The following is a 27,306-nucleotide window of genomic DNA, read 5'->3' as shown; positions in this document are numbered from 1 at the left end:
TTGCAAGTGACAGAAAACCTAGCCACTGAACAGAAGGGAGTGGCCAGGTTCTTGTAGACGAAAAGCGAAGTGCAGCTTCAGGCCAGGCTGCATTCACTTGTTGAGACAATGCCACTGGGGTGGGCCGAACTGTCTTGCGTGATTGGAGTTCAGTGTGCCCTGCTCTTCTCCCAAACCATGGAAAGGGATGTGATGGCTGTGACTGTTCCCCAAACTACAGCCCAGGTGAAGCAAGGGCTCCCAACACCTCCATGTGACTGGTCTTGCCTGGGTTAGGTAACCTTACAGTTGGGCCAGTCGTGGGCCAGAGTTGTGAGATGCTCCGGTTGGCCATGCCTCTGTTCTGCCATGGGATTACTGCTCTTTCAAGAAATAATATGGGTTTTTTCCAGAGAAAGGGAGACCAGAGACACACAACAGGTCTATGATTGATTCAATTATCTTCCTGGATATTGAGCGACTGTGAATGAGAGACGGAGCATGAGTGGGGGAGGGGCAGAAAGAGAGGGAGACACAACCCAAAGCAGGGCTCCAGGCTCTGAGCAGTCAGTGCAGAGCCCAAGGGGCTCGAACTCATTGACCAGGAGATCATGACCGAAGCTGAAGTCCCACGATTAACGGAGTGAGCCACCCAGGTGCCCCTAGCAGCTAGATTCTTATATTAAAAAAAAGAAAAAAAAAAAAAAAAACCCAGCTTTTCCTCCGTATGAGCATTTATTGGGCACCTGTGTACCAGATCCCTGTGGTGAAACCCGTTCAATTTCACACCAGCCTGGAAGGGATTCTCCCATTTTGCAGAGGGGAAAATGAAGGCCCTCAGCGGCCGGCACTCCAAAGTAACGGACTCCTGTTTCCCCAGGAGTGAAAACGGGCGACACGGAGATGGAGGTGGGAGCTGTTAATTGAAACCTTACGTGGTATCTGGGTCGTGTCCGTCGGTGGAGCCCGCCTGGGCAAAACGTTCCAGGAGACATAATGGCATGTGGGCGCCTCTGGGCCCGGGACGCAGCTCCACCTCCTCCGTCAGGGTGCGTTCGCATTTCCCCGCTTTTGAGAGGAGATAATGACACCCTCGGTGGCCTCCACCCGCCCGGGTCCTTATCGGCGGCCCCAGACCCTGCTTGAGCGCCACTCGGTGTCGCGGGCTCCCGCAGGCACTAGAAGTCCCGAACCCTGATGTGGACGCGGGTGCGCCGTAGCTCCGCTCCGCTGGGGACACTACGCTCCGGAGGCATCCGGAGACCGGAGGCGAGGGGTGGAGCGGCGCGTGCGCACAAGGGAGCCGCGGGAAGTTCGAAATTGACGGGCAGGGCGGCAGGGCCCGGGGGCATCCCGGGCATGGCCGCGGCGGCCGGCCTGGCGCGGCGGCTGCGGGCAGGGCTGCGGGAGGAGGAGCCGCGGTGAGGGCGAGGGCTGGGCGGGACGGGGGGTGGGGCGAGGGTCGTGGTCCACTCTGACCTCCCAGTCCGTAGGGCCGTGGAAGAACTGCTGCGCCGCGGCGCGGACCCCAACCTGGTGCTCGCGGATGGCGTGGCAGCCATGCACCTGGCGGCCAGAGCCCGGCACTCGCGCGGTCTGCGCTGCCTGGAGGCCCTACTGCACCGGGGCGGGGATGCTAACGCTCGGTGAGGCGGGGCCCGTACCCGGGGCGGAGTGATCCGCGCAGGGGAGGGATTTCCCGAATCCAAGGGCGAGAACTGGGACTTCTGGAGAAGGCATCTCACAGCCCGAGGGCGGAGACTCGGGGCCCAAGGGTGGGGCTTGGGGACTTGGGGGCGGGTTCCTAAAGATCCAAGGGCGGGGGCTAAAGTGCCAGATTGAGGGTGGGATGGGAGGTTGCGCTCGGACCAAGTAGGGATCAAAGATTCGGATCTGGCGGTAGGAGCTCTAGGGTCAGAGAGCAGAGGTTTGAGTCTGGCCGAGGGTGCAGTGTCTAGGATCCAAGAGTGGCGTCTCAGGCTGGGGGGTGGGGTGGGGGGCGGTGGAGATAGGGGGCCGAGAGCCCGGTCTCCGGGGTCCGGAGGCGGAGATCTCATTCCCTCTTCCGCTGACCTCTCCTCCGCTCCTGCCCCAGGTCGGTCGAGGCGCTCACGCCGCTGCACGTGGCTGCCGCCTGGGGCTGTCGCCGCGGCCTGGAGCTGCTGCTGGGCCATGGAGCGGACCCGACGCTGCGCGACCAGGTGGGAGCCCAGCGCCCGCAGTGGCGGGGCAGACCCGGAGGGAGCGAGGAAGGGAGGGAAAAGGGCCTCGGGTGCCCCCTGCTGACCAAGCCGCCGCAGGACGGACTCGGGCCGCTGGACCTGGCGGAGCAGCAGGGGCACCAGGATTGCGCACACGTCCTTCGGGAACTCCAGACTCGGACGAAGACATCGACCCGGACCCGGGCAGAGGGCCAGGAGCCTGAGCCTGAGCCCGAGCCTGGCGGTGGGTGGCGCCTGCGCGTCCTCGGGGCTTAATCTCTGATCTAGTTTTGCGTGTCTCTCTGATGACCGCTCTCTGGTTCTGTCTCACACGCGGTTCGGCCGGTAAACTGTCTGCCTCCGATTCTTTCCCTCCTCCCTGCGACTCTTTCTGTCTGATCCAACCCCCATCTCTGGCTCTGGCTCTCTTCACCCTTCCTCTCTTGACCCTCCCTCTCATCCCCTACTTCAGGCCCAAACCCCTGGGGAAAGGGGCTGGACGCCAGCCCCTCTGGACTTCCCAATGTGACGCTGGGCTTCATAGCACTGGGCAGGAGTGATGGCAGGGACATAGGCCTGGAAGCTGGCCCCAGACTCCCCCACCACCTGGCCCACCCTGAGATTGCTGACAAGGATAGCAGCTTGGAGTACCCCCCAGGACAGTGGGACTACAGCTCAGATGCCTCCTTTGTCACTGCGATTGAAGCTTCTGGAACTGAAGACCCAGCCCCGCACACCTCCACCTGGGCTAGGTCATCTCCCCAGACCAAGCAGAGACTCATGCCTACTATTCGACCTTCCCAGAGGACGCCAAGGTCCCCAGGTACCCCACAGCTGGTACATCGAGCTGCTGCGGCAGACAGGGAGGCAGAACTAAATACCTGTCTGCAGGCCCTGACTCTGACTTCGCCAGATGCCTCCCCCTCCCCCCTAGCCCTCCCCGACCGGAGCCCTGCGCAGAGCCCCCCTCGGGAGCCACTGCCTGGACTCCCCCATGTTCACTTCCTAAAAGACGAAGAGTTGTCCCCCGACAGTGATGTGGCTGCCCTCTGGCTGACAGAGGATGAGGCGAGCTCCACAGGGGGCAGGGACCCTGTCCCCTCTCGCTGGTGCCCTCCAGTTCCTGCCATGACAGACCTGGAGATACTTCGAGGGCTCCGAGCACTTGGCAAGAACCCTGGCCCCATCACACCCTTCACTAGGACGTACCACCTCCGACGGCTGGAAGAAGCCCGTGCTGCTCCTGGTTAGTCTGTTCTGGGCATCCAGAGTCCAAGGAACTTCCAGGGATCCCTGGAGACCCCTGGCTCTCGGTCCTCCCTCCTTTATTCTTTATGTCTGGAACAACCCCTTCATTTGTCTGCCTTGACTCAGTTTCCCCCCCACACACACCCTGCCCGCCCCAGGCTCAGACTTTTCAGGGCACAGCCCAGAGCTGGCCGAAGCCCTGCGGACAGGCTGTATCCCAGATGCCCAGGCAGATGAGGATGTGCTTGCCCAGCAGTTTGAGCGGCCGGACCCCAAGAGAAGGTGGAGGGAGGGGGTCGTGAAGTCTAGCTTCACGTATCTACTGCTGGACCCCAGGTACTTGGGGCAGGGATAGAAAATTCTGGGATTGGTCTGCTTTGTATCCTTTTCTAAGTGTATTTATTCTGAGAGAGAGAGAGAGAGAGCAAATGCAAATAGAGTAGGGGCAGAGAGAGAGGGAGAGAGAGGATCCCAAGCAGACTCCATGCTGTCAGCACAGAGTCTGACGTGGGACTGGAACCCACGAACCGTGAGATCATGACCTGAGCCAAAATCAAGAGCCAGACGCTCAACCAACTAAGCCACCCAGGCGCCCCTTTGCTTTGTATCTTTAATATTTATTTGTTTATTTTGAGAGAGAGAGAAAGAGAGTGCATGCGCACGTGCAAGTGGGGGAGGGGCAGAGCGAGAGGGAGAGAGAAAATTCCAAACTGGTTCTGCGCTGTCAGTGCAGAGTCCGATGTAGGGCTCGATCTCACAAACTGTGAGATCACGACCTGAGCCGAAATCAAAGAACTGGGTGCTTCACCCACTGAGCCACCCAGGCGCCCCTGCTTTGTATCTTTAAAAGGGGCACTAGGCGCCTGGGTGGCTCAGTCGGTTAAGCGTCCGACTTCGGCTCAGATCACGATCTCGCGGTCCTCGAGTTCGAGCCCCGCGTCGGGCTCTGGGCTGATGGCTCAGAGCCTGGAGCCTGCTTCCGATTCTGTGTCTCCCTCTCTCTCTGCCCCTCCCCCGTTCATGCTCTGTCTCTCTCTGTCTCAAAAATAAATAAACGTTAAAAAATATATAAAATAAAATAAAAGGGGCACTAGCCCTGTCTGGTCATCAGCTCCTTTATCTATAAAAGGTTGGTTAGACCCCGTTCAAGCTGCTGAGTGTCCTTGGAGAGCATCCACTGCTCTCTGCCCTGGAAGGGGCTCACTGGACTTGGATTTGAGTTGCTTTGCGAACTTAGAAACTTTCTGGGGCAACTGTCATCACTTCTTCCTCTCTGAGTGACCCCTTTCATCCAGGGAGACTCAGGACCTGCCAGCCCGAGCCTTCTCACTGACCCCAGCTGAACGCCTTCGGACTTTTGTCCATGCCATCTTCTATGTGGGGAAAGGGACACGGGCCCGGCCAGATGTCCACCTCTGGGAGGCCCTCAGCCACCGTCGACAGCCAAGAAAGCAGGTGTGAGGATATAGATCAGGGTCATGGCAGGGGCAGCTGGGTCTTGGGGAGGTTAAGGAAGGAAGGGATTGGAGGACAGTCCCTGACCCCACCCTGGCCCACTAGGCCTGCCCCAAAGTGCGCCAGATCTTGGACATCTGGGCCAGTGGTCGTGGTGTTGTCTCCCTGCATTGCTTCCAACATGTGGTTGCTGTGGAGGCTTATACTCGAGAGGCGTGTCTTGTGGATGCTCTAGGTAGGTGCCTGACTTGTGAGGTGGGGGGAGTCACATGAGGGACACTTGATCTACTGATTCCCTCACCCCTTTCCTCTCAGAGCTGTTCATTCATTCAGCCAATGAGCAATTATTGAGCACCAACTGTGTACCTTCATGTGCACATAGTTTGCTCTTTTGGTTTGTCCCTGCTTAAGGGTAATATGCAGTGGGTTCACTGTCACTTCTGCCAGGGGGTTCCAAGGATGCCCCTGTGACCTCACCCCTAATCTCTCCAGGCATCCAGACACTGACCAACCAGAGACAAGGACACTGCTATGGAGTGGTGGCGAGCTGGCCACCCACCCGGCGACGCCGCTTGGGGGTGCATCTGCTGCACCGCGCCCTCCTTGTCTTCTTGGCCGAGGGTGAGCGAGAGCTGCGGCCCCAGGACATCCAGGCCCGAGGCGGAGTACTGGGGACTTGACCGTCCAGCCTAGGTAGAGACCGGGGTGTTTGAATGTTTCAGCTGCCCCATGCTGACATCAGCCCCCCATCTCCAGCACGCAGCCCGGCGGGTGGGGGGGGCAGGCAGCATGGCATATCCCCCCTCAAGCTGAGGGAGGACTTTGTTACAGATGGACCTGCTGGAGAGGTAATGAGCTTCCTGTCATGGGAGGAGGACAAATAGGGAAGCAGAAGTTCTTTGGAATGTTCTAGTGCTTCCGAACATGGTAACGCTTTGGCAGTTTGGTCCCGTCTGTACAGTCCGCTTTTATCTCCCAGACACAGGGGACTCACGTGTGGGATGGACTGGGGGACTGTGCCGAAGTCAAGAGCCAGATTTCTCTGCTTCCCCCCTATGGGACCCCGGGCCAGGAATTTGTCGCTCTGAGGCTCAGTTTCCTTTGTACAGTGGGGACAGTGAGGAGTGCCACCTCAGAGGGTCATTGTGGAGATGGGAGTAAACGAAGCCATGCAGTGCAATGTGTGGTTCAGAGCCCGGCACTGAGCCAGAGGCAGCCCGTCTGCCCTGGTGGAAAGTCTCTTGGGGAAGGGAGGTGCCATGATGCTCTCCAGGGGCCGGCTGTGTGTGGTGATATGTGGGCAGAGCTGGGGAGGTCGACAGGGTCTGCGTGAGCGACCAGCCCTCCCCAGGATAGCTGTGCAACTCGGGCCTCCGGACATTGTTTCTCTGCCACTGTTTCTTCCACCATAAAACGGAATAACTAACCGCCACTTCCTGGCGATGCTGTACCACATCAGACTTCACATATGCTTAGAGCTTTAGTAAATGCCAAGCTGTCATCCTGGTGAGGTGTTGGCGGGATCATTTTAGTTTCCAGAAGTAGCTTCTTCAAGCTTTCAGTGTATTTAGATTTGGGAGGATCCGCCGCCCCATTGGGTTGATTCCCCTGCCCATCATCGTGGCTCAGCGAACCAGGTCCTGAAGGGGGCGGGAGGTAACCTGCGCTGAGGTTCCCACACGCCTCGATTCCTGCGGGCTGAGCCCCTGGCTACTCGTGGGGTGTGGCTGGCGTGGTAATTAGGGGCCGGGCCTCTGGAGTGGGTCGGGCTCTACCATTTTGTGTGTGAGTGGGGGGACTCAGCCATTTTAACCGAACCAAAGAAACTTCTCTAAGCTTCTCGTTCCTCACGTGTAAGAAGACCCGGAGGGCTCCCAGACCCAAGTCTCTTGGTAAAGTGATAGCAATGAAAAGTGTGCCATATGCCCAGGAATTCACCAAGAAGTCACTGGGAAAGAATCCAGAGACCCCACCCCCAGCCCCCAAAAAGACCCCAAAGAGATGGGCTTTGTCTATTCCCAAGGTGGACCCTAGTGTCATTTGAGGCCAAATTATTCTTTGCAGTAGGGGCCGTCCTGTGCATTGTAGGATGTCAGGACAGCATCCCTGGGCTCTGCCCACTTCCTCCCATCCCCAGTTGTGGCAATAAAACATGTCTCCAGAATTTGCTAGGGGGGAACACTGTCTCAACCAGAACCCCACGCTAAACTAAAGGTGGGCTCACAAACCAGTGGGGAAAGGACCAAAGATGCAGTAACTAAAGGGACAATGCTCTCCCCTCACCGTCCACGCAAGCCTCGAGACACATTAGAAAATACAGAGGAGGGGCACCTGGGTGGCTCAGTCCCTTGAGCAATCACTTCGGCTCAGGTCATGATCTCAGGGTTTGTGGGTTTGAGCCCCACGTGGGGCTCTCAGCTGTCAGCGCAGAGCCCACTTCGGATCCTCTCTCTCCCTCTCCCTCTTCCTCCCCCTCCGCTCCTCCTTCCTTCAAGAGTGCGCAGATGTGCCTTGGCTCTTTCTTAAAAATAGACATAAAAAAAAAAAAAAAAGAATATAGAGGAGTGGGCGCTTGGATGGCTCAGTTAAGCATCTGACTCCGGATTTCAGCTCAGATCACGAAGAGCCTGCTTGGGATTCTCTCGCTCTCTCCTTTCTCTGCCCGCCCCCCCCCCACCCCCCACCGCTCCTGCTCTCTCTCTCTCAAAATAAGTAAATAAACTAAAAAGAAAAAAGTAAGAAAATATAGAAGAAATCCTTCTGCCAAAAATGAAAAAAAAGACAGATTCATTGGCTCCAACATAAAAATTCTTCACGACAAAAGTGGCCTTGAACCAAGTTGGAAGATAAAGTGGATGGAGAGTAAAAGGTACCAAGTTGCCCTGTAGCGTGGGATAAAAGGAACTCAACGAACATGGTGTCAGGCACTTGGCACAGAGCTTTGTATACAGGTGGCACTCAATTATGGCTACTGCAACCCACGCAACATCTACTGATCCTCACCTTAACCGCTGTATGAACCTCAGTTGGACGGCCTCCTGCCTTCCAAGGACGGGGAGCTCACCACCTGTCTCTGCTCTGGGAATACTGCCCAAGAAGCCCCTGCATTCTGAGGAGGGAGGGAGAACTCGGGAAGTAAGCCTGGACAGCCAACGCCCTTACTTCTCTGCAGTTCATCTCTGAGTGGGTGGGACCCTCATCAGCCCAGCCTGCGAGATGGGGAAACTCAGGCTCAGGACGACCCGGCCCTGCGGTCACCCAGCACAGGTCCGGAGACTCAGATTGTCGCTTCTTTTTATTGAGTTACAAGTTGAGATGTGCAGGTTCAGTGGCGCCAGCCCCCCCATCCCTCCCCTCTCCCTTGGGCAACAATAGCTCCCAGCGCCAAGAAATGGGGGGTAGGGGGGGTCTCGGGCAATGAGGCGGGGCCCCGAGGGTCCCAGGATCAAGCACGGCTGACACGGAAGACAGAGAGGGGGTGGGGGGGCCTGCCTCGGCCGTGGCGTTGAGGGGCAGGGACTTCTGTACAAGGTCATCCTCCACGGGGGTTCTGGCTGCGGCCCCAAACACCGATGGGTCCGGCAGGATGGAAGCGGAGAGCGGTGTATCCACCTGGCTCCGGAGAATGCCGTGCCCCACCCAGCCGGCCTGGGGGCGTCTCCCTACCCTGACTCCGCCCACCGGAGCGAACAGCCCGCCCAGGTGGTCCGCGCGGCGGACGTGGGGCTGCTCCTGGCTTCCTCCTGCTGCTCCGCGGCTTACCAAGCGATGCCCGATGCCCGGCCGGCCCAGCGGCTACTTCTTCTCTTCTGGGGGCGCGGGCAGGGGCTCGGGCAGGGCCTTGGGCGAGGGCTCGGGCTCCCAGAGCAGGAATTCATGGAGGAGTGTGTTGACCGTCTCCGGACACTCCAGCATCACCATGTGGCTGCCTTCATCAATGAGCTTCAGGAAGGCCAGCAGCAGGATCTGCGGGGAGGGGCACAGGCTCAGGGTGGCCAACGTAGAATGGTGCCTCGTGGGGCACCCAAGCCCACCCCCACACCACGCCTGCAGCGTTAGGAAGTCCCTCCTATGCTCTACCCTTCACCCCTCTACTTCCATCCAAGCTGGACGCAGAGAATTGCCTGCCGCCCCAGTGGAGGTCGACTCAGTATTCATTCAACATTTATTAGGTGCCTACGATACGTCCAGAGCAGGCTTTCTCAACCCCAGCACTACTGACATTTAGGGCCAGATCATGCTCCGTGGTGGGGGCTGTGTCCCATGCCCTGTGAGATGTTGAGCATCGTCCCTGGCCTTGACCCACTAGATGCCAGTTAGCAGTGTCTCACTCCCCTCAGTCCACAGTGTGACAACTTTAAAAAGCCTCCAGACGCTGCCTCATGTCCGTAGGGAGCAAATTCACTGCTGAGTGATAATCCCTGAGACAGACAGAAAGGCAAGGTCTCTCATGCCGGGAATCTTAACCTTGGCATTCCTGACACTTGTTAGGGGATCATTCTTTACCGTGAAGCCATTCTGTTCATCAAAGGATGTTGAGCAGCATCCCTGGCATCCACCCACCGGATGGCAAAAGCCCCTCCTCCCCATTCATGGCAACCAGAAAAGTCTGCGGACATTTCAGGGGCACCCGGGTGGCTCAGTCGGTTGGGTGTCCGACTTTGGCTCAGGCCATGATCTCAGGTGGGTTCGAGCCCCGTGTCGGGCTCTGTGCTGACGGCTGGGAGCCCGGAGCCTGCTTCAGATTCTGTGTCTCCCTCTCTCTCTCTGCCCCTCCCCGGCTTGTGCTCTCTCTCTCAAAAGTAAATAAACATTAAAAAAAAAAAAGGCCGCAGACATTTCTGATGTCCCCCGGGGGCCAGAATCCTTGCTGGTTCAGAACTGCTGGTCCAGAGCTATTCCAAGTGCTGGGAATCCCACAACACTTTCCTGGTAGTCTCTGACCTAAAGATCCTCTGGCCCACCCTCTCCCAGAATTCTGTATTGCGTCCCTGGTCACTTATACAAACCCCAGCGGTAAAGAGCACCTTTGATGTGCAATGGGGAAAGCACGTAACCTAATACCTGTCCAGGGCAGCCCCACGTTCTGGATTCCTCCCTTAATCTTAGCTCTCAGTTTCCTGGGGCTGGAGCACGAGGCAGAGTCCACCTGGGGTGCACACACAGGGGGATCTGCGGGGTGTGGGGGCCAGGGTGCCAAGGCCCTACCTCAGCCATGCGCTGGTCTTCCTCCACCGGCACAAACTTGTCATGCATGCCATGGACGAGCAGAACGGGCACAGTGAGCTCAGCATGGTAGACCTCATCACCTTCGGGCCAGTACTGGCCGCTCATCATGGCTCGCAGAACGAAGGACGACACATTGAACGCGTTGCCCTCTTTTAGCAGCTGCTTCTCTTTGGCTCCTTGGCGGGCAAAGCCGGCCCTGGTGGTGGGGAGGCATTCCTGGAGCCCTCATGCCAGCTTGGGCCACCAGGGGTGCCCCCCAATGCCAGTCCAGCAGTACAGCCCCCCCCCCCACCCAACTCAGGGAGATGCCAGGGTCGGCCAGGGCCAGGGTCACTCACTTGAGAAAGCTCCAAGCCAGGCAGGGTGACAGGCAGTGCAGGACGCACGTGGGCATGTTGAAGATGGAACAGAAGCTGGGTTCCAATGCCGTGGGGCCCCCGCCGTTGATCATGATCACCTTGTGCACCAGGTCTGGGTACTCATGTGCCAGGAACGTGCAGAAGGAGACACTGTCGGTGGGGAGGGGGGTGGTGGGGAGGGTTGAAGGGTGGGAGTCAGCAGGATGCAGTAAGTGAGGGAGTTAATGCCCTCCCTCACTCAGAGGCAGGTCCTCGAGGGCCAACATTCCTCCCCGGGGGCCCATGGGCACTGGATGGGAGGGATGGGTGTGGCATTTGAAATGCCCCCAAATTGGCGCCTGGGTGGCGCAGTCGGTTAAGCGTCCGACTTCAGCCAGGTCACGATCTCGCGGTCTGTGAGTTCGAGCCCCGCGTCAGGCTCTGGGCTGATGGCTCAGAACCTGGAGCCTGTTTCCGATTCTGTGTCTCCCTCTCTCTCTGCCCCTCCCCCGTTCATGCTCTGTCTCTCTCTGTCCCAAAAATAAATAAACGTTGAAAAAAAAAAAAAATTTTGAAATGCCCCCAAATTGTAAAACTATATATGTGTTGAGGGTAATTTTTTTTTCTTCTTTTTTGGAGAGAAGATCCAAATCCAGAACTTTCCTCAGATCCTCAAAGCCACCATGACCCCCAAAGGGGTAAGAGTTACTTATTGTCAAGTGTTAAGGAAGCACTCCGATGAAATCCTTTGGTTTCCCAGAGAGGGTCCCTGTTTCCTATGTATCCCTTCCCTTTAAGGATAGTCTGTCTCCAGCTTCTGAACGTGGCACATCAGCCTGCCTTATGCAGGGGGAGAGGTGCAGCCTGAAGAGAGAGCCCCCAGCGGTCCAGTTCCTGTGGGCTATAGCCATTCTGTTTTGTAAACTAGTAAACTAGTAACTAAGTTCACCGTTGGGTACATTTGTAAATTATTTAGCAAATAAAGTTTTACTGGAACACAGCCACACCCATTGGTTTACAATTATGGCTGGTCTTTTTGCTATGGCGAAAGTAGAGTTGTAAAGTTCCAACAGAGATGACCATACGTCCTGCAAACCTAAAATGTTTACTCTCTGGCCCATTGAGAAAAAATTTGCCAACCCTTGCTGTAAAGAGGGACAGGATATGATCAAGAGTGAGGTGGGCTTAACTGTGCCAGGGTGGCTCAGCCCAGTAAGTGTCTGACTTCGGCTCAGGTCATGATCTCACGGTTCGTGGGTTTGGGCCCCACGTCAGGCTCTGTGCTGACAGCTTAGATTCTGTGTCTCCCTCTCTCTCTCTGCCCCTCCCCTGCTCACGCTCTCTCTCTTTCTCAAAAATGAATAAACGTTCACAAAAATTATTAAAAAAAAAAAAGAAAAAGGAGAGAAGAGTACCCCTTGGCAGTGATCAGGCACCAAGGTCCAGTCTCCAACGGAGTGAGCACTCACCTAAATGCTAGATGGTATTATCTGTCACCCCTTTAAGGGAGAGTGAAAATTATAGCAACCTGCGTCCTTGGAAAAAGACTTTACGGGATTCTAATCAGCCCTTCCTTGGAGGCCTTGGGGTCTTCAGAGCAACTGCTTTTTGAACTTGAAGACAGTGGTTCTCAGCCAGGGGTGATTCTGCCGGCCAGGGGACCCGGGACAATATTTGAAGACACTTCAGATTGTCATGAACATCACCAGGCCGTTGCGCCAGTGGCAACCAGCGGGGAGAGGCTAGGGATGCCGCTGCCACACATCCAACAGCCACATGAAAGCCCCTCACGGAGAAGAAAGACCTAACCCAAGATACCAGCGGTGCCGGGGCTGAGAAACACCGCTTTAAAACAATATGAAACAATAGCAGTGGCGGGAATCCCTATCTTGTTACAGATGTTAACGAGATTTTTTCAAGGAGAGGAAGCAGCGTTTTGGTGAGGGGGTGTCCCGTCCTGGCCGCCCCCGCCTCCCCCCCCCACCCCCCCCATCTCTCACCCCCATCCCCGCCCCAGCGTCGGCTCACCCATAAGAATGTCCAATGAGCACGTTGCGCTTCTTGGCGTAACGCTTAAAGATGGCGCGCATGTCCTCTGCCAGCGCATAGAAGGTGTAGGCTGCGGCCACCTGGGGCGCGGAGCTGGCCCCGTGACCGGCCAGATCGGGTGCCACCACCTCGTAGCCCAGGCGCACAAAGAAGTCCAGCTGCTCCTTCCAGATGGCCAGGGAGCCGCCCACACCGTGGATGAAAAAGAGCACCACGTCGGCCTGGGCACCTTTGCAGCTTGTGATGCGCTTCTCACAGTCAATGTGGATGGTGCGCTTGGGGCGCCGGGTTCGCCGCCGGCGGCCACCGCTGCCACTTCCGGCGCTGCCCGAGCCCGAGCGGCCGTCACTGCCTGCCGGGTCCGCCAGCTCCACCTCTAGGGCGGCCGGCGGCTCCCCGGAGCCATTCTGCCCGTGCAGGAGGTCAGCACGGGGTGCCCGGCCCAGGTTCTCCACCAGCAACCGCCCGTTGCGGTACACGGTAATGCGGCGCTGGCAGCGGACCAAGCCAGACCGGTCCCCCTGGGCAGCATCTGGCAGTGGTGGAGGTGGGTTGGGGGCTGGAGCAGGCCCGGCATGCTTCACCCGCAGCACACGGCCAGGCTTGACCTCCACAAAGGTGTAGCCATCACTGGACTCGACGCTCTCCAGCGGCCCCACAGCGTTGGGGGGTGCGCCCAGTAGGCAGCAGAAGATCCCGTCGGTCACCCCGGTCAGCATGGCGTGTCCTGGAAGTGGGGCCACATCCATCTCAGGGGTCATCTACATGAGGAACCCTCCACCCCCACAGCACCCAATCCCTGCACCTGGGGCAGGTGAGCTGTGCTAGGAGGTACCTTCTGGCCCCCAGTGTTTGGAGGGCGACAGCCAGTCAAGCACCAAGACGTTTAGTCTAGTCAGTGCCTGCATGGTGGCTGGCCACCCTCCTGGGCTAACCTAGTCTATCCTGGAGAGAAGGACTTGGCTATGGCTGACCCCAAGAGGTGTCCATAGGGAAGGTGGTATAGTCAGGGGATGCTTCTTGGAGGAGGAGACATTGTAGCAAATGAGGACCCCCCCCAGCTGAGGATTATAGCAGTTATGGCTTCCTAAGCCCATTCATTCATTCATTCATTCATTCATTCATTCACTCATCCATCCATCCATCCATTCATGCACACACTCTAACTTACTTTATGCTTCTGAAGGCATCTAAAAAGGTGCAGATTCCAGCGAGCCCCCATCCCAGGCCTCTGAACCTGGCTCCTGAAAGGTGAGGCCCTCAGGGAGGGAGTTAGGGACTGAGCTCCAAAAGGCCTTGTCCAGCTCCCCGAGACCCAGACTGGGTCTGTTTCACAGAGGGACAAGCTGAAGCCCGGACACTCTGTACGCCCCCCAACCCCCGACCCCCAGTCAGTGTTCTGGTTTCTGGGGGGTCTGACACACAATCCCCAAAGGTGATGAGGATGGAGAAGGTAAAACCCTCCCTGGGGGCCTCCAGGCCTCCATCCTGCTCCCTGGGCTACCCCCCCCCCGTGTCCATGGCAACCACAGGCTGTTACATAACTCAAGGGGGATACCCGTGCAGCGCACCCCCATTGTCTAGGGCCTGGAGATGGGACGAACCCTTCCCCCCCACCCCCGTCCCCATCCTGTGAGCCCTGGGGATAAGACACGCCAAAGGCACGGCCTGTGATGGCCCAGACTTGACGATAGAGGGGGAGCAGGTCTCGCCTCTCACTCCACTGAGATCCCAACCCTGGATTGCGGAGGGGGACGCAAATGCGCCACGCCAGGTCCCCTCCCCAGAGGCAGATCTCTGCCTCTCGGTTGCTAGTCAGCCCCGCGGCGGGGTTGAGGCCACTGGGGCTCCGTGGGTTCCTAAGAGCCCGAGCACTGGCTTTGTGCACACCCCCTTCCGAAGTGGAAGCCCCGGGCACCTCGTGTCCCCCCTCCCAGAGCCCACTCCCCGCTCACCTCATCGAGGGCCCCGTAGCCCAGGGCAGGGCGGAGGGGTCCCGGGCGGAGAATCCTGCGTCCGCCTGCGGCGCCGTTTTACATGGTGGCACGGGGTCGACCCAGGCGCGTCTACGCGGGCAGCCTCGGGCCCACGGCGGTCAGCGCGGGGGCATCCCGCGGCCGCTCAGAGAGCCGGCCCTTTAATTCTCTCTCCGGGGGGGGGGAGGGCCGCATGCCGACGGTCAGGCACCTCGGCCAATCACAGCTATGAACCGACCTGGCCTAGTTAGACTGCCAATCATAGGCCGCAGCTCGGGGATGGAGGCGGGCTCATGAAGTAACGACCCCGCCCCCTTTAGGGGCTTAACAAGGTGGAGGGAGGGATTGGGCCTGGCCCCAAGGCCGAGAAGGGGGCCCAAACTGGGGTCTGCGGAGCTCCTGGGAGGTAGCAGCTGGAGCCCTTTACTGCAAAGAGGATCCCCTCGGCTAGCCTCTGCCTCCAAACTGCCCTGTACCCTCCAAAGGGGGCCCCATGGTCCTCTCTCTGTGCTGACCTTTCTGTTCTAGAGGTTCCCAGATCTTTCCAATTTCAGGTGGGGAAACTGAGGCTCATGAAGGGCACAAAGTCACAAGGCAAGATGTGGGACTGTAGGGCAGAAGTGGACTTAAAACCACGGCTTTGTGATATCAAGTCCCGGAAATTATTATTCGTTAAACCTTTAAACAGATGAATTGGAATTTCACAGACGAGCCAGTTTAACCGTTGGTCAATTTAACCGGTGACTCCGTGGTCCCAGCTGGAGTCAGAGATCGCAAGGTTCAAATTCAGTCTCTGCCCTTTGTTGATATGTGACCTTGGGCCAGCCACTTTTCTGAGACTCCTTATTTCTCTATGAAATTAATCCCCTGAGTTTGCTATGCAGCTAAAAACCCAGCACGATAAGTGCTCGATACATTATTGACACAATTATTGTACTGGTTTAGTAGTATAATACTACTCACTTAGTAGTGGTTTGCTAAGTGATAGTGCAGGTAGGATGGACTTCAGAGGACAAGGGGTTAACCATTCCTTGCACACTCCCAGCTCCTGGAATTTGCTGCCAGAGCTGGATTAGGTCCCACCACCCACTCTTGCCCACTCAGGGTGCTCCTGGGAGACTACAGTTGATTCATGCAGTAAACAGTCCCCTTCGCCCCTCTCTGGGCCCTCCAAGTTGGGAGATTCTGGGGAGCCTGCAGCGACTCAGCCCCAAGCCTGGCCCTTGAGGGGTCCCTGGGCTTTTGGGAGAGTCTGGGGAGAGCTATATGGGGGCACGGTTGGGCCAAAGGGAGGGAGGGGGTTGGGGAAGAGGAAAATGTCCGAGGATTTTAAAAGATGAATGGGGACGGGGGAGATGAATAGGGGAACATCAGGCATTGGAAAGTGTCGCTGAAATTTAGTGTGTGTGTGTGTGTGTGTGTGTGTGTGTGTGTGTGTGTGTGTGTGTGTGTGTGGAGGGCTTCATATGCTTGCCAGAGGAGCTGGGTATTTTTCGTGGGGCAATGGGGAGCCATAGAAGCTGTGTGAGAAGGGAAAGGGCTCAGATATGAGTATTAGAAAAAAAATTTTCTAGGGCCTGAATGGAGCCACCACCAAGGGCAAGCTTGAAACGCATGAGTTCACTGAGAAACTGAATCCCCGAGAGGAGCAGGGACCACCCCAAGGACATCCGGCCAACATCAATTCAGGTCTCCTGGGCACCCCGCCAAAGAGCAGAGACTTGGCTGGGCCCTTAGAAATGCTGCCAGCCAGCTGTGTGCCATCTGCCTGCCTCCTGCTGGGGAAGGAGGATCAACCAGCCGTTTCCTGAGGCTGCCCCCAGCTGCGCCCACGGTCACCTCCCGGCACCCTCTGCTGGTCGACGGGAGAAGGAACGACGGCTCCCAGCAACGTCTTGTACGCAGGCGCATGCCGAAGAGGTGCCGTTCGTCTGCCACCTGTTGGTCGACATGAAGAAGTACACTCCCTTGCCGGCAAGGACGCGCACACAGATGGGACGCAGGCGCAGAACTGCAACTCCAGGAGGACCCCGTGGCCATTGGGCTCCGCTGTAGGAGAAACTACATTTCCCATAAGTTTTCGCACTGCAGCGGCAGAGCCTATAAGCTTTGGAATAGCCGGCGTGGGGACCGCGCGACGTGCGGCTGGACATGGCTTTCTTGGTCGGATCCCTAGGTCGCCAGTTGGGCCGCCTGAGGTGAGTCCTTACGGGGATCCTTCCCCAAATTTGGAAGTAACGGCGGTGTCCCGCGCTGGTGCCAGCTGTATACGGACAACATGACTTGCCAACGCCTTGCGCCTTTATGGAGCGCCTCTTGCAGCCAGGCTCCGTCCCGGCACGGATAGGGAAGCCGAGGCTCCAGACTGGTTGAGCGTCACGCCGAAGTCACAGAGCTCCCCCTCTGACCTTTCGCACCGTCTCTCTACCCCCGCAGGTGGCTCCAGCCCCGGGCCTGGCTGGGACTCTCCGACGCCTGGGGACTCCTCGCCGCCCAGCAGAGCCGGGGAAAGGCGCGCGGGAACGAGTATCAGCCGAGCAACATCAAACGCAAGCACAAACACGGCTGGATCCGGCGCTTGAGCACGCCGGCCGGCGTCCAGGTCATCCTTCGCCGCATGCACAAAGGCCGGAAGTCTCTGAGCCATTGAGGATTGCGACGCCGACCGCGGGACCCCCATTAAAGCCTTTGTCTCTCCTGGGACCTCCCTTGCTGTTGCTTTTGTGGGGAGCCCGGACGACTCAGACATGCGTGCACCTCAAATTGTGGGGTTGGCCCAGGGGGAGAAGTCTGGGGCTGGACTGAGAGTGGGAGTAGGAAGTCAGACCTAGTCCCTTTCTACGATTTTTGAATTAGGAAGAATTTTGAACACACGGCAACAGCCCACTGAATAGCACAGTGAACCCCGTGTACTCTGTACACAGCTCTGACCACCAGTTACCCACAACCCACCTGCCCCCTCCTGTGTTATTTTGGAGCAAATCTCAGGCATCGGGTTATTTCTTCTGTAAGTATATCAGAATGCATCTCTTCTAGAAAAAGCCTTTTTAAACACTCCGGGCCTGGTGACAGGCCTTTTAAGAACCTAACCAAAACAACTTTTCACACCTAAAAAAATGGTTAACGTTGTTCCTTAATACCATTAAGTGTCTAATAAATGTCCGAATTTCCATTTGTCTTCTACCTGTCATAATTTTCCACAGGTCTGGGGAGGCTTGTGGGGAGGGGGTTGGTGTTGGAATTCACTTGCTCCTTGGGGATGCGTTGTATGAACTTGAGCAAAGACCTTAACCCTCTGAGGCTCGTTTGGCTTCTATGAATTGAGGTGCTTGTTTCTCCTTTGCTGTGTTGTTGGAATAATAATACTTCATAGTTTCCACTTAACAGTACTGAGTATTTCCTATGTACTGGGTGTCGGGTCCTTGTCCTTGGCAGGCTATCAGTCTGGTGGGCAGGGTAGGAGCACTTGATTTGTACCCAGGCAGCTCGGAGACAGCGGAGTCAGGGCTGAGAGGAGGATTGCGAGGGCTGTGGGACTCCAGAGGAAGTGCCTGGCTTAGACTTGGGAAGAATGAAATCAGAGAAAGCTTCCTGGGAGAAGTACCAGGATCTGGGAGGGCCCAAAGGGAGAAGGGATTAGACCCAGGTGTCAAGATAAAAGGTGCCTGAGAGATGCCGGAGGGTTCCAAAATTCGGGGCCAGGGAGATGGGACTGCATCCCTGGGGGACTGGGGAGCCACGGGGGCATTTGGACAAGAGAATCTGAGCTGTCGGTTGAAAGATATTAAGCAGCAAGTGCAGAACAGTTTAGATCTGTTAACAGATTAGGACCCTGGGGAGGAGGCTGGGAGTGTTACGGTGGGTCCCCGTCTTCCGGGGCTGCTGTGGAAACTCCATGAGTCACCACATGAAAAAGTGAAGTAAACGCTAGAAAGTCGAGAGACTAGCGGAACCTCCCGGAGTTGTGGACTACAAATCCCAAGAGACTTCGGGGGCACGGCCTCCGCCCACTTCCGGATTTTGCGCCTTCGCCTCCAATTCCCGGGCGGGGTTTTGCTTCCTCAACCGAACTTGACCACCAAAGGAGGAGGTGTGGTGGCCAATGGACGCGTGACTTAGTGGGATCTGGCCAATGGAAGCGCGCAGAGGCCGCTATCCTTGGGGCGGGGCTAGAGTGCAAGCCAATGAGGGGGGGCGGCGGCGCCATCAGTGTGGGCTGTGCCGTGGCTGGAAGTTACTGTGCGGCGGCGGCTAAGAAGGCGGCTGTGGTGGCGGCGGCGGTGGCTGAGGCGGTGGCTGAGGCAGCGACGGAGGAAACAGAAGATGGTGAGAGAGGCTGCCGGGCCCGTACTCCCCCTCCGTTCGACAAAATGGCGCCGCGGGCCCACCCACCTTTAGTAATCCCTGAAGCCCCTCACCTCCCAGCCCGGCCCCCTCAGGCCCCGCCCCGCCTCTCGCTCTGCCCTATAACCTTCAACCTCGGGACCCTGCTGTGAGCTTCCTGCTGACCCCACCCCAGCTCCTTCTCTCCGACCCCTGACCCCATGTAGGCTTCCAGGCCTTGACAACCCATTCATTTCCGGGTCGCTGCTCCCCCGGAAATCGGTGGGGGTGGGGATGGGGTCTCCCGAGACCCCCCATTTCAGGCCTTGTCCTCAGCTTCCCCGGCTTGGGTGTCTCCAGTTCATGAGGATTTGGGAAGCTGGCCTGGGCGTTGGGGCGGGGGAGGGGGCTTGACTTCGTGACATGTGGGGCTTTGTAGCCAAAGGAAGTGCGACATCACAGACTGCCCAGGTCCCCCAGAGCCCTGATCCCACCCCCAGGATTCCGGGCCCGTACCTGCCCCTAGGAGGGAGCAACTTCATCTCTCCGATCCCAGGCCTTTCTACGTTAAATGGAGGTAGCAATAGTCCAGACTTGATCGAGTTGTGACAATTGGGAGAACTGATTTCGTGAAGGGCTTAGGACAGTGAACGCTCAACAGATGAGCTGGGTGACTTGGGGCTGGTGACATCTTCTCCCAGCTGGCTTCTCATCTTGAGGTGGGAATAATGCCAGCTGGTTGGGCCATGCGCTCATCCTGGCTTTGGTTGTAGTGGTTCTTTGGGGTCCGTCCCCCAGCCTGCAGAGGGGGATGGTGACTTGGCATCAGAGTTGTGCTGAAGGCCCCACCCCCACCCCAGAGCTGACAGAGGTGATGCAAGCTTTTGCAGGGCAAGTCAAAACCCCGTGGTCCCTGGACCCAGGGCCCGAGCCCACAACCCACGGGATGTGGTGAGGGATAGGCAAAAGAAGTAGGAGAGGGGAAAGTGGGTCCTTAGCATGTGGGTCCCCAAGCCTGGGTGTTGTCCCTTGATTCATTGCTGCAATCTCGTCCCCCACGTCCAGTCCGTAAGAAGTTCTGATGGCTTTGCCTCTAGGATCTTTGCATCATGAATTCGTCCACAGTTCCCTACCCTGGTCTAGGCCCTGCCACCACTTGTCTGGACGCCCCCGCCCCAGCCTCTTCCCTGGTAACCTTACCTCCATCCTGCCCCCCCCTCCCCCACCCCACCCCGGCAGCCTGTAATTCACCCAGAACCAGAGCGAGCTTGTAACTTAAAATGTAAATCTCATTATACCACTTTCTAGCATATAAGATACTCTAGGGGTTTCTTTCTTTCTTTCTTTCTTTCTTTCTTTCTTTCTTTCTTTCTTTCTTAATGTTTATTTATTTTTGAAAGAGAGAGGGAAAGTTGGTGCAGGAGTCTGAGCAGGGGAGGGGCGGGCGTGGGTGGGAACAGAGGATCTGAAGCAGGCTCGGCCCTGAAGGCAGAGAGCCCCAAGTGGGGCTCCAACTCAGGAACCCGTGAGATCTTGACCTGAGCCGAAGTCTGATGTTTAACCGACTGAGCCACCCAGGTGCCCCACTCTGGGGGTTTCTTGTAACCCAGATGAGACCCCAGCTGCCCCCTGGCCCCCAAGGCCCCGTCTAATCCTGTGATCTCATCTCTACTCTTCTCATCTCTTCTGCCAGCTCCAGCCACACTGTCCTTGTTTTCATGTCCCCACACTCTGAGTCCCTTCCACCCCAGGGCCTTTGCATCTGTTGCTCCTTCTGCCTGGAATGTTCTTTCTCCTGTGAACATCACCCCCTCAGAGGAGCCCTTCCTGACTTCAGGAGGCCCCTTGTCTCTCCTCTCTTGGCACATTATTTCTTTTCCTCTCTCTTTGGGTGGGTTCACTGGTGGACTGCCTGCCTGGGGATGGCACACACATGTTCGGTGACTGTCTGCTGAGCCAGGTGCACAGCTTCTGGGCCCAGCTTTGGCTAGGATTTGGCCGGCTGGCGTGAGGATTTCTCTCCTGTGCCCGAGGCCTTGTTTTCCTGCTTGGCTGACAGGAAGTACCAGTCATCCCATCTTCATTCATTTATTCAGCACAGACACACTGATGCTAACAGCTGGCCTTCAAGGGAGCTCTGTGAGAAACTCTTTCCCGGGCTGGGGGGCCACTTGCCCCAGGTCACCCAGCCAATGAGGGGCCCGGCCAGGATTGAGTGCAGGTTGTGGGGTTTCTGCACCTCTCACCACTCTGCCACCTGGCTCCATGTGAGCCCTGCCAGGGGTCCAGGATGGAGACAGCCCTGCCCTGCCCTCTGCCCTCAGGGAGGAGCCAGTCCAGCGAGGGAGATGGACATAGAAACGAGTGACCTCATCGGGGTGTGATTTTGGCTCTAGCAGAGGTTCTCAAGGCGTGGGGAGAGGGAAGGGGCCGAGGGGGTTTGGAGCTGAGCAGAGAGGTTGGTGGGTGTTTCCGGCATGGAGAAGGGAGGGGCACTCTGCGAGGGTGGCCCAGGACCAGCACAGATGGAGGGGCTTTGTGGCAGGAGGACAGCATGGGCCAAGCCGAGCCAGGGCTTTGGAGGGGCTTGAGCAGGGACAGGAGCCCCTTGTCACCCTTCAGGTCTCAGTGCCTGCATCATTGCCTCTGGGCAGCCCTTCCTGAGCCCCCAAATCAGTCACAGCTTTCCCCAGTGCTGTCCTGGATCTCACAGTCCCCTCCCGACACCCTGTCCTCATGGCCACTCAGCACTCACCAGCTCTTCGAGTCTCACCTGTGTCCCTGTGTACTCCGTGCTTCCCAGGGCCGAGAGCGGGTCTGTTGTGCCTTCCCCCCACAGGGCCCCGCTGCCTGGTGCAGGGCCTGCCACATAGTAGGAGCTTGAGGAAAACCTTGCTGGATGGATGAATTTGGCTCCACTGTCTGGGGTGGAATTGGGGCAGGGGTCCTGGGATGGAGGAGGCAAATTTGAGGGGCTTTGAGCTGGCTCCAGGGCAGTGGGTCACCCAGACGTCACGCCTCCTGAGTGGGTGGGGGAGGCTGACCCACACTCCAGCTTCCCTAGCTGGTCCGTGCCACCGAGGTCTCGCTAGGGCCCAGGAGAGGGAGGGCTGGGCCCTACAGAGGTGGGAACACCTGCTCTCACCTGCCCTAGAGGCTGGGGGGCATCACCTGGACAGCTGCTTCCCTGACGTTGCTGAGCTCTGGCTCAGGTATGCGGATGGATCTCCCAAGGGAGGGTTAATGTGACCTGCAGGGCCTCTGAGGCCTTGGTTTTCAGGAAGGGAAACTGAGGCACTGGCATGTCGTGTAAACAAGGAGCTTGGCCTCTGAGGTTGGGTGAACCTGGGTAAAATCTGGTTTCTTGTTTTCTTGGTGGGGCTGGGTGAACGCAGATGAGGACCATGTGACCTTTCTGCCTCCATTTCCTCGTCTTTATTATGGGGTGACTCCAGCCCCTGGTGGGCCATGTGAGGAACCCCTGCCCACCTGCCCCACTCCAGGCTTGATGACAGCGCCGCCCTCCTGTTCTGCTAAGAAGTCACCCCAAACTCTTGGCCATCATCCTTCCCCAAGCATCCCTCAGGCTCTCGTGCCTCAGTGTCCTGAGGTGGACCTGGCTCTCACTGGCCTTTATCGCCCCCGTCTTATGGCTGAGAGTCACTTCCTTCCCAGAATCAGGGCCTTTCCCCTCCAGAAAGCTCACCCTTTCTTGCCCAGCTCATGCCAAAGTGTCAGAGAAGAAGGACTTTCGATAGGTCAGGGCTGTGAATGAATTCTGGTGCTGGCTCCCGGCAGCCACATGGGCCTGGCTCCGTGCCACGGACGGGCCATTCTCCCTTCGCGGAGCGGCCTCCAGGTCGGTGGACCCCAGGAGCAACCCCTGAGCTGACTCTTGTTCACAGACCTGTCTGCTTCGGTCCACACAGCATTTTCTGAAAAGCCCAGCCACCTTGAACAACCTGGTGACGGCGTGCTAAGACTTGGATTTCTGAGTTTTCTTAGGACTCGGGAGCTCATTTGACCCTGGGTTCCCGTGTCCGTACAGCAGCAGCCTGTGTCCCGGCTGCCCTCTCCCCTTCACCCAGGGCCCTGCTCCCCCACCCCTGTTTACGGTCACTCTGGCCCACAGGGTTTTTTAGGGTAGCCGAGCCCTTTTCCATCCCAGGTCTCTGGGATAGTGGATATGTGGAAACAAGACCAGGTGTTTAATATTCAGCAAGCACAGAGGGAAGGTCTGGGCCCGGGTTCGACTCCCTGCCCTGTTCCTTGCTCAGCCTCCATTCTCCCCCCTCTCAGCTGGTTACAGGGCTGTTGTGAGGACCCCAGAAGAGAACGCTCACTTATCCCAGGGCTACTTTCTTCTGGTCCCAATAGTGTGCACCTCAGGTAGCCAGCTTAAGGGTGCATTCTGGAAAACGTCATGGGAGGACCTGAGGAAGGAAACTGGAAGTCAGCTGGAAGCCCAGTCCCACGGGCACCCCAGGGATGGCCCGACCTGCTGCCCTGTCTCACTTACCATCTTCCCTGTCTTCTAGGCAGATTTTTTGAAAGGCCTGCCTGTCTACAACAAAAGCAATTTTAGTCGATTTCACGCCGACTCTGTGTGCAAAGCTTCGGTGAGTACGCGTTCCGGGCGCTGGGAGTGGTTCTGGAGCTGCTGGGGTGGGGGAGGCGGGGAAGGGCACGACATGGACACACCGTCGAGGTCCCACCAGGAACGCAGGCTGGTCTTCGAGCCCAGCCCCGCCCACATCCTTGCACACCGTTGTCTTTGTGGGAGGGTGGGTGCCCAGGTGAGGGGTGGGGGACCCCAGTCAGCCCGCCTGCTCTCCTCACTCCCCGACTCTCCTGCAGAACCGTCGTCCCTCAGTCTACCTGCCCACGCGGGAGTACCCATCTGAACAGAGTAAGTGGCCTCTGTCAGCCTGTCTCAGCCTGGCTGCCAAGGGGAAGGGCCCCAGGGCGGTGTGGGTGGTGAGCTCCGGGATGCCTGTCAGCAGCTGGAAGCCTGGCTTTCTCCGGGAGCCTCCTGATCTCCACATGCTGGCGTCCACATGCGGCGCCGAGGGGGCCCTCGTTAGCTCTCATCTGCTGCTCGCCGGCCCCCTCCCCTTCACCTCCCATGAGTTTGGGTGTCCCCTGCCAGCACCGCGTCGCAGACCCTGAGCCGTGTACTGTGGGGAGGGGTCCCCGCCCAGCCTGGGGTGGGCAGCTCAGGGAGGGGGGCGGCCAGGTGGAGGGGCCCGCAGAGAAAGGCACAGAGCGCGCAGAGCAGGACGACCTGAAGGTTATCGTGGTTGTGTTTTATTTTAATTGTGAAAGGAACCTACCTGGACCTTGCTGGGTGGGTTCTGTGCTCACCGGGGCACAGCTGTATAGGTCTGTGTTCCTGGTCTGCCTGGACCCGTGTGCCGGGTTTCCTTCCCTGACCTGGGGGTGGAGCCCCAAGTGCGGCGGAGGTCCCGGGGCTCCCTAGGAAGCAGGGGCCCAGCTGGAGCAGCCGGCTCGGGCCCCCGGTAGTAGCTGTGTGTTGGAGCAAAAACACCAGGCTTCCCGAGCTCTCCCGTGCTGGGGGTGCAGACTCGGAGTCCCCACGCAGTCACCCAGGCAGAGCCAGGCTGGAGACCAGGGAGGGGCGAGGGCCTGTCCTGGGAGGGGCAGCGCGGGCCGGGGTGGGGGCTGGGCCACCTGCAGCCTCTTCCTGCAACTTTCTCCGCGTTTTCTCCTCAGTCATTGTGACAGAAAAGACAAACATCCTTTTGCGCTACCTACATCAGCAATGGGACAAAAAGGTAAGGTGCCTGGGGTCAGGTGCCGGAACTCATGGCAACGGTGATGGCCAGCAGAGGGGCTCTGAGTGGGGGATGTTTCGTGGCTGAATAGCAGTTTGCCAGGCAGTCTAGGGGAGGGAAGAGCATTTCAGAGCAGTGAACGGCGTGCCAAGGCCATACGGTTCTGGCGTTCAGGGATGGGTAGGGGCTTGTCAGGAGGTACAGAGGCCTGGCTGCCGCTGAGGCCTGGCTCTCCACAGCCTGCCAGCATGGCCCGGGCAGCAAACAGACTTTAGTGTTATTGCCGAAAATCTTTGTTTAATGGTGAAATGTCACATGATTAAAGTTCCAGGCAATATGGGGCGCCTGGGCGGCTCGGGCGGTTAAGTGTCTGACTTTAGCTCGGGTCATGATCTTGTGGTTTGTGAGTTCGAGCCCGCATTGGGCTCTCTGCTGTCAGCACAGAGCCCACTTCAGATCTTCTGTCTCCCTCTCTCTGCCTCTCCCCTGCTCGCTCTCTCTCTCTCTCTCTCTCTCAAAAATAACTAAACATTAAAAAAAAAAAAAAATTCCAGGCAACACAACAGGGTATAGTTGCAGTGAAAGGTCTTGCCACCCCCATCCCGAGGCTGCCTTTCTACACAGGACATTTTTTTCTTTTTCTTTAATGAAAACTCGCGTGCATTCTGCAACACAGTCAGTCTGGGGGGTTTTGCCTAACACTGAGCATCAGACAGCGGCCTGCTGTGGGTGAGGTTGGAGGAGGACCCCATGATGAAGTGACTGCTCTGAAAATCTCAGCTGCGTGGCCCACCCTGTCCTCCTCCCCAGCCCCGGCAGACCTGGGTTCCCACCGTGGGGGAAAGGAGATTTTCCCACACAGGCCTGCTTTCCTCTTCCGTGGCAATGCACGCCTTCCCTGGGTGGCTCATGGGTGCTCTTTGCCCTCTGGCTGGGTGGCTTATTCCCCAGAGTGTTCCGTGCAGAGCGTGGGTCATGGCCGGCCAGCCGTGGTGACTCCTCACAGGGCCCGGGAAATGCCTGGCAGTCTGAGGCTGGCGGTCCCGAAGACTGTGGCTTAGCCCGGGGCGGTCCGGCAGGCAGGGGAGGCCCTGGGCCGAGTGCCCAGCTGCAGGCCTGGCAGCAGGTTTTCAGGGGCTCACCCAGATGAAGACTTACGCGCCCCCCCTTTTGCCCTGCCTCTCAGAACGCCGCCAAGAAGAGAGACCAGGAGCAAGTGGACCTTGAGGGTGAGAGCTCGGCGCCCCCCCGCAAGGTCGCACGGACCGACAGCCCGGACATGCACGAGGACACTTAAGACTCTCGCTCCCCACAGGCGCCTCCTGTCTTGTCTGCTCCTCGCCCGCCCGCCTTGTGTAAGCGCCCCCCACCCTGCCCCCCACCGGCCCGCCCCCCGCCCTACAATCCATACCACTTCCAACCTCATAGGAGCCGATGTATTTATTTTCCTTGAGTTTTTATTTATGCTGTAAAATGTACCAAGCGATGGTTAAAGGGGACGTCAGACCCAGTAGTGTGATGTTGGTAGATGCTTTTTAAAAAACATTGTTATTCACAACCCCTCCCCCCCAGAACCCCCTTTGTGCCCCCACAAGCCCCCAGTTCTCCTCCGGAAAAACCAGAGCGTGTCTGCAAGGGCCTAGAGCCGGGGCCCTGCTGTGGCCCGGCAGCATGCGTGGGAGCCCTTCTCTCTGCTCCTGCTCTCCGGTCCGGGCCTTACAGACTTGGCTTGGACCTGTGTCGTGCCCAGGCTTTGCTCTGAATGTGTGCCAGGGGGAGAAGTCGGCATTTCCGGATCTTTCTCTTAAGTCATTTTATCATGGACTAGTGCGTGCTCCGTGTCCACCCCAATAAAAGGATCTTTCCTACTCGACCTCGCGTCTTGGCTCCGTATGCCTCAGCCCCAGAGGACGGAGTCACTGAGAGTCGTCTCATCACCACCAAGAGGAGCCAAGAGGGCCCCCCCACATGCCGGGGCCCTGGGACCCACTGGATTCTCTCACGGGCCTGCTGTGGCCGCCTCGCTCAGAGCCAAGACCTGCCTGGACCCACCCCCCATGCCTCACCTGTCAAGGTGTCCCGGAGGACCAGGACACCCCTGAGAGATGGTCCGTGTTGCCAAGGACGTAACTGTGGTCAGCCCCACACCCTGGATGCCTTGAGTCAGGGTGGTGTGCCCACCGGCCACTATGGAGACCGCCCAGGTGGCATGGCCTTGAGCGCCCCTGGTTCAGAGACGAGGCATATGGAGCTCTGAGGAATGCCCAGCCCCGGAGCTGTCGGTCAGCAAGTTACACAGCCACTGGCGGGCTGTCAGCCAGGCTGGGTTTGGGCCCGAGCTTGGAGACGTAGAGGGCATTCAGGCTCCAGGCAGAAGGTTTGAGGCCTCAAACACTGGGCCTGAGGCCAGGGGGAACGCTGCTTCTCCCCACCCACCAGCCCCAAGTGGGGGCCGTGGCCTGGGAGCTGAGCGCTACAGCCTTGAGGGCGGTGAGGGGTTGGGCTGTGGAGTTGGAAGGAATGCCAGGCTTTATGGGGTGCCACCGGGTTATCACCGCGGAGGTCCCTGCCTGAGCCAGACTGCTCCAGCCTGGGCCGCCCGGCGCCTCCCACGGTGGAAGGTTCTGGGGGTCACCACCGAGCTGTGCCCTGTGGGGCCAAGGGGCTTTTCCTCCCAGCTTTGGGTGGCATTTACGCCTGTGTTGAGTCCCTG

General features: G+C 58.1%; 4 protein-coding genes and 1 long non-coding RNA gene across 7 annotated transcripts; 3 read left to right on the top strand and 2 right to left on the bottom strand.

Moving 5' to 3' along the window:
* The first annotated feature begins 89 nt into the window (after positions 1 to 89).
* On the top strand, positions 90 to 6,389 carry ANKLE1 (ankyrin repeat and LEM domain containing 1). Its single transcript, XM_086698690.1, has 8 exons — positions 90 to 1,400; positions 1,473 to 1,625; positions 2,075 to 2,424; positions 2,653 to 3,426; positions 3,587 to 3,764; positions 4,724 to 4,883; positions 4,989 to 5,118; positions 5,376 to 6,389. The coding sequence occupies exons 1-8, from the start codon at positions 1,177 to 1,179 to the stop codon at positions 5,561 to 5,563; spliced, it is 2,157 nt and encodes a 718-aa protein (XP_086554816.1). The 5' UTR covers positions 90 to 1,176; the 3' UTR covers positions 5,564 to 6,389.
* A 1,776-nt stretch (positions 6,390 to 8,165) lies between these two features.
* Positions 8,166 to 14,657, bottom strand: ABHD8 (abhydrolase domain containing 8). 2 transcript variants are annotated; one of them, XM_086698693.1, is made up of 6 exons: positions 14,455 to 14,657; positions 13,671 to 13,743; positions 12,479 to 13,226; positions 10,451 to 10,621; positions 10,092 to 10,308; positions 8,166 to 8,849 (listed from the first exon to the last, which is right to left on the bottom strand). In XM_086698693.1, exons 3-6 carry the CDS (start codon positions 13,216 to 13,218, stop codon positions 8,679 to 8,681), a joined length of 1,299 nt encoding a protein of 432 aa, XP_086554819.1. In that variant the 5' UTR covers positions 13,219 to 13,226; positions 13,671 to 13,743; positions 14,455 to 14,657; the 3' UTR covers positions 8,166 to 8,678. The 2 variants fall into 2 exon arrangements, with proteins under 2 accessions (XP_086554819.1, XP_086554820.1); XM_086698694.1 differs by lacking the exon at positions 13,671 to 13,743.
* Positions 14,658 to 16,383: 1,726 nt separating this feature from the next.
* Positions 16,384 to 17,647, top strand: MRPL34 (mitochondrial ribosomal protein L34). Of its 2 annotated transcripts, none has more exons than XM_025916465.2 (2): positions 16,384 to 16,673; positions 16,912 to 17,647. In XM_025916465.2, exons 1-2 carry the CDS (start codon positions 16,627 to 16,629, stop codon positions 17,123 to 17,125), a joined length of 261 nt encoding a protein of 86 aa, XP_025772250.1. In that variant the 5' UTR covers positions 16,384 to 16,626; the 3' UTR covers positions 17,126 to 17,647. The 2 variants fall into 2 exon arrangements, with proteins under 2 accessions (XP_025772250.1, XP_086554824.1); XM_086698698.1 differs by lacking the exon at positions 16,384 to 16,673 and adding an exon at positions 16,680 to 16,812.
* Positions 17,648 to 18,592: 945 nt separating this feature from the next.
* Positions 18,593 to 26,466, top strand: DDA1 (DET1 and DDB1 associated 1). The gene is given in 6 exon segments (XM_086698697.1): positions 18,593 to 18,665; positions 18,668 to 18,801; positions 23,337 to 23,417; positions 23,656 to 23,707; positions 24,532 to 24,593; positions 25,780 to 26,466. Coding segments are annotated over 6 exon segments (498 nt in total). The 5' UTR covers positions 18,593 to 18,607; the 3' UTR covers positions 25,891 to 26,466.
* Positions 22,984 to 23,422, bottom strand: LOC147583671 (uncharacterized). The gene is made up of 2 exons (XR_015248470.1): positions 23,318 to 23,422; positions 22,984 to 23,231 (listed from the first exon to the last, which is right to left on the bottom strand). It is a non-coding gene; the product is annotated as an uncharacterized LOC147583671 (long non-coding RNA).
* Positions 26,467 to 27,306: the final 840 nt, after the last annotated feature.

Source organism: Puma concolor, chromosome A2 (genome assembly GCF_028749965.1).
Source record: "Puma concolor isolate L17-30 chromosome A2, mPumCon1.1.hap2, whole genome shotgun sequence".
Lineage (NCBI taxonomy): Eukaryota > Metazoa > Chordata > Mammalia > Carnivora > Felidae > Puma > Puma concolor.
The sequence above is the reverse complement of the archived record's forward strand: the minus strand, read 5'-3'. Positions and strand labels throughout refer to the sequence as shown.

Excerpts from the sequence above, each read along its gene's own strand:
- ANKLE1 (XM_086698690.1), top strand. The coding sequence starts at position 1,177 with ATGTGGACGCGGGTGCGCCGTAGCTCCGCTCCGCTGGGGACACTACGC. Across the intron at positions 2,425-2,652 it reads GCCTGAGCCCGAGCCTGGCG|GCCCAAACCCCTGGGGAAAG; the intron begins GTGGGTGGCGCC and ends CCCCTACTTCAG. Across the intron at positions 5,119-5,375 it reads GTGTCTTGTGGATGCTCTAG|GCATCCAGACACTGACCAAC; the intron begins GTAGGTGCCTGA and ends TAATCTCTCCAG.
- ABHD8 (XM_086698693.1), bottom strand. The coding sequence starts at position 13,218 with ATGCTGACCGGGGTGACCGACGGGATCTTCTGCTGCCTACTGGGCGCA. Across the intron at positions 10,309-10,450 it reads CTGGCTTGGAGCTTTCTCAA|GGCCGGCTTTGCCCGCCAAG; the intron begins GTGAGTGACCCT and ends CCCCACCACCAG. Across the intron at positions 8,850-10,091 it reads AAGACCAGCGCATGGCTGAG|ATCCTGCTGCTGGCCTTCCT; the intron begins GTAGGGCCTTGG and ends CCCTCCCCGCAG.
- MRPL34 (XM_086698698.1), top strand. The coding sequence starts at position 16,754 with ATGACTTGCCAACGCCTTGCGCCTTTATGGAGCGCCTCTTGCAGCCAG. Across the intron at positions 16,813-16,911 it reads TGCAGCCAGGCTCCGTCCCG|GTGGCTCCAGCCCCGGGCCT; the intron begins GCACGGATAGGG and ends CTACCCCCGCAG.